Below are 8781 nucleotides of genomic sequence, written 5' to 3'. Positions count from 1 at the left end.
GCCCCATTCACCCGGCTGCAGCGAGATCTCGCCCCTCCTCCGCTCGCGCCTCCCCTGCCGACGCCTCCTCTAACGAGCATCTCTGCCTTGCTTTTCAATGGGCCGGTGCCGCTGTCGCTGCTGCTCTCCGCGCGGGTTGTGGATGTTGTCGGCTCCGTGTTGTGATGACAGGAGAATGTGTGTGTGTCCCGGGCCCAGACGAATTGGTAGGTATTCCCTTAACTACCTAGCGTTGGGTACCCAGGGAGGATGATGACTGATTTTGCGTGTGGATGGTGTTAGGTGGGTTTGTGTGGAATGAAGAGGTGAGGTAGGTAGAAAAGGGGGGACAAAGGGATCCTGCACCAGGATAGCAGTTGACGCCTTAAGTGAGTGCCATTTTCAGGTAGGGTACAAAGGAAACTGATCAAACAAGTGCTGACTTGGGGCTTCGGAGTATTCCAAAGGCAGCAGGTTTCTTCATTCATGTAGAGATAACAGGAGCTGTGAAATGGCTTAAACGTTGCCCCAAAATGCTGAAAAATCGCAGAGAGTCTTTATGCGGGGTGTTTAATGCAATCGGATTACATAAACTGGGGTTCTGACACATTTAATGATTAGTAAAGCTTTTTTTTTTGCATTTACACCAAAAGCTTTGCAAAGCTAAAGAGCTCTGGAGTCGGGGCAGTAATTGCATTCTCTTAATTAGTTTGTTCTGAGAGTTTATTGATAAAGTGGAATCATTTCCTGGCACAAGCCCTGCAGAGTACATCAATAAGAATGGATGGATCTCTTTCCTGTTTCTCCTTACAGCTCATTTTTCCTTATTAGTCACTGGCAAAATCTGCCTAAGACTAAGATGCTGTACCTAAGGTGGCCAAGTCGGGATCATGGGATCGGAATTTTTAAGTGAAATTGTGGCCAGAAATAACTTGAAGATTTGACGGTGCTTCAGTTTACCACAACTGTACCTTGCTGCTATTCTTACTGCTGCATCAGAGCCCTTTTAACTTCGTTAATTTAGCAAGTTGTCAACAAGAGTTTTGATTTCATGGACTTTTGTTGTTGAATCACAGGATATTCAGAAGGATACTCAAGAGTGTTTCGAATGTTCACTTACGGTTTATGAAAGCATTCGAAAGTACATTAACTTCCAGGAGTAACTGGTCTGATAGAGTATGTCACTTGTACTGGTGGTGAACGAATGCTCTTTAATCACAGAGTAGGTAACTTCCCTAGGAATTTGACTTTGAGAGGCATGTTGGGAATCTCGGTCCATATGCTAAACCCCTGAGTAATTGAAAGATCGAATTAATAAAATTGACTCTCTGCTTTTTTGTTTTTAATCTTGAGAATTTATGCCTGAAGGAAAAATGTATGTTACTTGAGTGCCTGGTGTTTGAATTTATGTATTCAAAGCATCTGCTGCGTGAATCAGTTCTTTTGCCAAAATAGTTCATTTTGCAGTCAATTAGAAAAGCAGGAGGATTGTCAAAACAAAGGAATTTAAGGAAAGTGTGAGTTTCCCGGTCTTGTTATTTCTTGATCAGATGTCATATAGCCCAGTTCTGTTACACATCTGTCTCTCAAACCCCGCCTCCAAACACAAACAGTACTTTGATTCAACCTGCATTCCATACAGAAACACAGGTATTTTTTTTCCTCTAAAATTCTTACATAGTAAAGTAAGCTTAAATGCAGACGTATATAAACTTACAGAGAAAATTTATTTTCATGAAAATTGGTATGTTTCCATTTTTAATAATAGAAATAATCTTCATACAAAGCATGAAATGAGTCCATGTGCTTTCTGCATACAAACCTAGCAAGAGATATCGTTCGTATCTGAAAGCCAATGTCATGTGGCCCAGCGTTGTAGCACATCTCCTGGCTCAGTCATGTACACTTAACCTTTGGATGACTTTCAGGTATTCAGTTTAAAGTGCTGTTATTTAAGTGGTTATTCTTGATAGATTCCTGTTCTTCTGGAATTTCAGGTCTTCTGAAAGACCTGACTGCCTTTCAGACGTTATTTAGTTATTGCTCTTATTTCCAAAATTCTATTCATTACCTTCTCTTGCCTAATCTTGTTTTCAATTTTGTAAACAAATTTCTTCTTAAATAGTGCAGTTAAAATAATGGTACATTCTATCACATGCAAAAGGGGTTCTATATGACTGGCTTACACAGTGCTTATTACCGAAGCAAACTCAGTGTTTGCTCCCTATATTCCACTTATCATTTTTCTAACTGTTTTTCCAAAAAGGGTATGTGAAAATAATGTAATGTATAGCTAATACTCTATGATATTTGTAAAAATTTTTCTTAACGTGTTCAACCTTAGGAAGAAATAGTTGATATTAAGGCTCAAGTGATTTTCTATTCCTTATTCCTTTTTGTTTATTGCATTTGTTTCTCTATTTAAGATATTTCTAAAGCCTATTTGTTTATAGGCCAGTTAAACACTCTGAGGCCATACCTCAAGAATTCAGGGGAAATATGTGTTACAAGAGGGATTCTTTTCGTGTATAGATTACCTGGCTTATTGATACATGTTTATTACATTTTCTAGATAAATGCTCATCAAAATATTTTCAGTGTTCCACTTCCAGATATAAGTGATACGATTTTTCATTTATTCACGAGTATAATGCTCTACCTTTTTAAGCCAAACCGTAGAACATTAGACTACTGTTTCACTGTTTATTAATTTCCAAAGGCAAATAGATAACCATTTTTTAAAATGTAAGAGAATATTTTTCTACTGGTGAATTCTACTTGGGGTCCATAAAAGATGAAGACCATATTTCTGTAGCTTTCTTTTATGGCTGATAGGCAGAGGAAAATACTAACAAGTTAATTAAGTTCCAGAACTGAGACCATTTATGTTACTAATAAAGTTTTAGAGCTACTAAAATACTTGTTTTTTTTTTTTTTTAATCACAAAAAATATAGTAAAATTAATGAATAAATGAAACCTGCCCACTTTTCCAGGATTATTTGGTGACTTGGTGGCAGACCTGTGTCCCTAAACTTGCCAAATCGGCACAGTGGTCTGGAGAAGCATTGTTTGCAAGACCATCTCCTGGATGCAAGGAGGGCATTTTGGAACTTCTATTTTTATCCATTATGTAAGATTTTTCGTGTACGTGTTAATTATAGTAACGTATGTATATATTGTACAAATAATTCATGAATACACACAGGTCGAGGCTGCATCCAAACACATTTATGGTGCTATCCAGGTGTATCAAATGCTAACCATTGACCATGGCTCTAGAAACAGGATCTTCATAAATGGGAAAAGTCCCTGTGCAATATGGGAGACCCATGGCCTTTTTTAAGGATAAAAAGAAGGGTGATTGGCCAGGTAGACTGCCACTGCATGATGTTATATAACCTTCATCTCCGCTCTTCCCAGCCAGATCTATTGTACATTCTGCCCAGTTTGTGCTGCATAAAGAACTACAAAGAGAAAAGTAAAGCTGGAAGACAGTTTGCCCCTGGCTCCATTAAGTAATCGAGTGCACTTAGCAGAGTATATCCTGTAGAGATAGTACATGGTATATGTGTAAAATATAGTACCTTAGGAGGCACGGGGCACTTGTAAATTCACCTGCTAAATATCTGTTATGAAAGCAAAAATAGATTAAGTAATCTGTAACTTTTTTTCTTTGTGCGTACCTGTGAAATTGCTGTCTAGGAATCCCGGTCAGAAGTTCCAGCCTGCCACTGTTCTCTGATGCAATGCCAGCACCAACTCAACTGTTTTTCCCTCTGATTCGTAACTGTGAACTGAGCAGAATCTATGGCACTGCGTGTTACTGCCACCACAAACATCTCTGCTGCTCACCCCCTTATATTCCGCAGAGTCGCCCGAGATACACACCCCATCCGGCGTATGCTACCTTTTACAGGCCAAAGGAGAGCTGGTGGCAGTACACCCAAGGAAGGAGATACGCTTCCACACCGCAGAAGTTTTACCTCACACCTCCCCAAGTCAATAGCATCCTGAAAGCTAATGAGTACAGTTTCAAAGTGCCAGAATTTGATGGCAAAAATGTAAGCTCTGTCCTTGGATTTGACAGCAATCAGCTGCCGGCAAACGCACCCATTGAGGACCGGAGGAGTGCAGCAACCTGCTTGCAGACCAGAGGGATGCTTTTGGGGGTTTTTGATGGCCACGCAGGCTGTGCTTGCTCCCAGGCAGTTAGTGAAAGACTCTTTTATTATATTGCTGTCTCTTTGTTACCCCACGAGACTTTGCTGGAGATCGAAAATGCTGTAGAGAGTGGTCGAGCCCTGCTGCCCATTCTCCAGTGGCACAAGCACCCCAACGATTACTTCAGTAAGGAGGCATCCAAGTTATATTTCAACAGCTTGAGGACTTACTGGCAAGAGCTTATTGACCTCAACACTGGGGAGTCGACTGATATTGATGTTAAGGAGGCTTTGATTAATGCTTTCAAGAGGCTTGATAATGACATCTCCTTGGAGGCTCAAGTTGGTGATCCCAATTCTTTCCTCAACTACCTAGTGCTTCGAGTGGCATTTTCTGGGGCCACAGCTTGCGTGGCCCACGTGGATGGCGTTGACCTTCACGTGGCCAACACTGGCGATAGCAGAGCCATGCTGGGAGTGCAGGAAGAGGACGGCTCTTGGTCGGCAGTCACGCTGTCTAATGACCACAACGCTCAGAATGAGAGAGAAGTGGAACGGCTGAAACTGGAGCACCCAAAGAACGAGGCCAAGAGTGTGGTGAAACAGGATCGGCTGCTTGGCTTGCTGATGCCTTTTCGGGCTTTTGGAGACGTCAAGTTCAAATGGAGCATTGACCTTCAGAAGAGAGTGATAGAATCTGGCCCAGACCAGTTGAATGACAATGAATACACCAAGTTCATCCCTCCTAATTATTACACACCTCCTTATCTCACTGCTGAACCAGAAGTAACTTACCACCGATTAAGGCCACAGGATAAATTTCTGGTACTGGCGACTGATGGGCTGTGGGAGACAATGCACAGGCAGGATGTGGTTAGGATTGTGGGTGAGTACCTAACAGGCATGCACCACCAGCAGCCAATAGCCGTTGGTGGCTATAAGGTGACTCTGGGGCAGATGCATGGCCTTTTAACAGAACGGAGAGCTAAGATGTCATCGGTGTTTGAGGACCAGAATGCAGCAACCCACCTTATTCGCCACGCTGTGGGCAACAATGAGTTTGGGGCTGTTGATCATGAGCGCCTCTCCAAAATGCTTAGTCTTCCTGAAGAGCTTGCTCGGATGTACAGAGATGACATTACAATCATTGTAGTTCAGTTCAATTCTCATGTTGTAGGGGCATATCAAAACCAGGAACAGTGAGTGGGTCTTACCAAGGCAATTCTCAAATAGATTTAAAGGGCAGATAGGTTTTTTTTTTTAGATAATACTATAGTAAATATTTCCAGTGGGTCATTCTCAGCATTTCCCTATTTGATACTCTAGTCTGCCAGGTAGTCCAAAGTGACTTTGTAGCAGAGTGGCAGGATCCTGAGAATCTCGTTCTGCTTAGTTCAGACCTCACAGCACCTGCAGTTGAGGCCCATCAGTTCCTTAACTGTCGTAAGATGGCTTATGACATTGGCTGCTTTTATCACTCTGAGAAAATCAGGATGACCTGGCAAACAGGGTTTTGAATAGGCCCAAAGCAATGAACTTGCTGGGTGTATTCTTTTGGTAAAATGAAGAAACATTACTGTTCACACCTGCAGACCCCTTTCATCACCAAGATTCCAGTGTACATGAGAACATATATTTATTGCATGATTTCCTAGATGTACAACCTGTGCATTATTCATGAACTTTATTTTAACCAGAGGTAGTTTTCAAATCCACTGCTTTAAGCCATAAAGGACCGAGAACCAGGCAATCTGAATTTGTCATTGTGTGTGATCATTTGACTTGGAATGCTCCTTAAATGAGAAAACAAACACTAGCCCTTCACCCGATTACCTAATGTAGTTGAAAGATTTTCTATTTTGCCGGGCACTTGGAGACAATAAAGGTGTTTTATCTCCTCTATTGGTGTTAAATAAAGGGAAAAAAGTTTTAGTTTATATTAATGAAAAGCTTTATTTAGTTTGAAATAAAAGATCCAGAATGAAGAGAAGAGACTGATGTTCAATTATGGTCACCTACAGCCAGCACGTCACTCTTATCATGTAAACCCCTGAAGTGTGGCATGCTTTAAGTGTGTGATGGGTAGACTGCTGCTGAGAAATCATACTTCTAATCTAGTAGTGGTAAGAATTTTTGTCATGTTTGGAATTTTAAGGATGACATATTAAAAAAATTTACATAATTTGGGGGAGTAAAGTTTAAATATTACCTTCAGGTGTTGAGATGAAGTTTTTTGTTGTTGTTTTTCCCCACTTAGGTATAGGTCAATTTAAATAATTGGTTTAAAGATTACTAAATGCTTTAAACATATTGTAGCTTATAAATAGAAATGTTAAGATACATACATGAGAAATTTTTTAAAGTAACTATTGTGCATGCCTGCTGCTTAATGGAACACTTAATAGCATCAAATATTGTTTGCAGCAGTCTCCGTAATTATATGCAGACCCTTCCAACGCTGTATCAAAGTAAATGAAAATAAATATATTCAGATTGGCTTTTGGGGAGCTTATTTGATATGCATCAAATGGCGTTGTGTTCCTGTGTTTAATGGTGATTCGTGTACAGCTGTGCATATATTTCATCACTTATTCTAGCATCACTGTTAAAAGAATGGCTATGACTATGTACAATTTTCACATAAGTTTTAATACAGAACATGATCAGTTTTCCCTTGTGTAATTAGTTGAGGGGTGTTTGGGAGTCCTTGCAGATTTCTGTAGAATACTGAACTAGATATTCAAGGACTCTGGACTGTGAACACCGAAGCAAGGTAGAATTGGCTGCAGAATTTATTCCAATTGAAAATAGACTCTGGAAGATTGCCGCTTATGAGACCATATAATGTTTGTTTTCTGAGGCCTTTTTTTTTCCCCTCCTTGAGTCACCTTGGAAATTTTCTCCCAGGTGGTATTTTGGAGGGGGAAAAGCTATTATACTATATACTTATTTATAAATGTTTTGACAGAGACTTCATTTTTTAACGGAATGTATGTAGAATACAGTAGCAGTTAAAACTCATTTTCAGGCTACTATTTGAATTTCTCTTGAACACCTTTACTAAAGAGTTCCATATTATACTTAATAAAGTCTCATCTCTGTATAGTACAGTATATATAAATTTGGTTTCTTTTGATCATGATCAAGATAGTAATTCTTATTATTACACAAGAAACTTTGTTATTATTACACAAGAAACTTGGTCTGCAGTCTAAAAGCCTGTCGTGTTAAGCCTGTAGTATTAACAGTGTGGAAATGAAAATAATTGGATGTTAGAAATTTGAATGTATTATCATCTAAAAGAAGTTTTGATTTTATTGTAATTGGTTGTCACTGTGATGTGATATCTAGAATTAAAGAATACATGTAAACTTTCATTGTATTTAGCCTTTCTTAAACATTTTTAATTTATACTTTCTAACGTGTCATTTTCTGTATATAGTCAGTGGCTCATGGTATTTATAATATGTCCTTAGCTAGTTAAATGTAATGGTGTTATGGTACACAGTACTTGGAGGGAAAAAAGTCTTATAAAAGATTTATCTGTGTGAAGAAATATGAAAAGTTTATATATTATATAGTGAATAGAAATGCCCACAGTGAATTAAAGCTTCGTATCTGCTTTCTGAATGAACGACCTGTGTTGTTTTTTAATTAATAGATTCATTAGATGCTTTCTGTGGTGATAGGAGGAGAAGGTGATGGCACCCCACTCCAGTACTCTTGTCTGGAAAATCCCATGGATGGAGGAGCCTGGTAGGCTGCAGTCCATGAGGTCACTAAGAGTCGGACGCAACTGAGCGACTTCACTTTCACTTTTCACTTTGATGCATTGGAGAAGGAAATGGCAACCCACTCCAGTATTGCCTGGAGAATCCCAGGGACAGGGGAGCCTGGTGGGCTGCCGTCTATGGGGTCACACAGAGTTGGACATGACTGAAGTGACTTAGCACCAGCAGGAGCAGTGTGGTGATAGGTTATATTTAACTTTAGGATCCTCTAGATAGATAGCACTTTTAAAAAAAACTGGGGTATACTTTACATTCAATAAAATGCACAGATTTTAAGTATGTAATTTGAGATTTGGTAACTACAACCCCAGTCAAGATACAGGACTTTTGCATTACTCCAACAGAAAATTCCCTCATGCCCCTTTCTGGTTAATCCTTCCCCATAGAACTATTGTTCTGACTTCTGTCGCAATAGATTAGTGTTACTTGTTCTAGAAATTCATATAAATGAAATCATGTAATATTTACTCTTTCATATGTGACTTTTGTTCATTTTTTTTGAGATTCACTTATGTTGAGTATATTCATAGTCTCCTTACTAACAAGTAGCATTCCATAGTATGAATAGAACAGTATATCCACTGCTGATGGGCATCATCAGCCCCTTCTCCCCATTAAAAGCTAACTTTGGTTATCAGTTCCCAGAGATATTATTTGATTGAAGTGTAGATTTAACATCAAAAACATGATGGATTACAAGCGAGTTTTATGTTCCATACCTTAATGGTAGGACTTTAAAGAAAAAATGCCCTTTAAACAAGCAATGAAAATGAAACTTGGTGAAGAATTTGGAGATTAGAGAGCATTCCTTCGCTAATGACTTCTCTGTACCTTTCCCATTGATAACTTT

The 8781-nt window shown here is 39.3% G+C and overlaps 1 protein-coding gene across 3 annotated transcripts; it reads left to right on the top strand.

Moving 5' to 3' along the window:
- Positions 1 to 66: 66 nt before the first annotated feature.
- On the top strand, positions 67 to 7770 carry PDP1 (pyruvate dehyrogenase phosphatase catalytic subunit 1). Of its 3 annotated transcripts, none has more exons than XM_010833513.1 (3): positions 138 to 206; positions 2974 to 3110; positions 3683 to 7770. In XM_010833513.1, the coding sequence occupies exon 3, from the start codon at positions 3727 to 3729 to the stop codon at positions 5341 to 5343; it is 1617 nt and encodes a 538-aa protein (XP_010831815.1). In that variant the 5' UTR covers positions 138 to 206; positions 2974 to 3110; positions 3683 to 3726; the 3' UTR covers positions 5344 to 7770. The 3 variants fall into 3 exon arrangements, with proteins under 3 accessions (XP_010831814.1, XP_010831815.1, XP_010831816.1); XM_010833514.1 differs by having other exon boundaries at positions 2974 to 3124; XM_010833512.1 differs by lacking the exon at positions 2974 to 3110 and having other exon boundaries at positions 67 to 206.
- Positions 7771 to 8781: the final 1011 nt, after the last annotated feature.

Source organism: Bison bison, unplaced genomic scaffold, assembly GCF_000754665.1.
Source record: "Bison bison bison isolate TAMUID 2011002044 unplaced genomic scaffold, Bison_UMD1.0 scf7180017863702, whole genome shotgun sequence".
In the NCBI taxonomy this organism is placed as follows: Eukaryota; Metazoa; Chordata; class Mammalia; order Artiodactyla; family Bovidae; genus Bison; species Bison bison.
The sequence above is the reverse complement of the archived record's forward strand: the minus strand, read 5'-3'. Positions and strand labels throughout refer to the sequence as shown.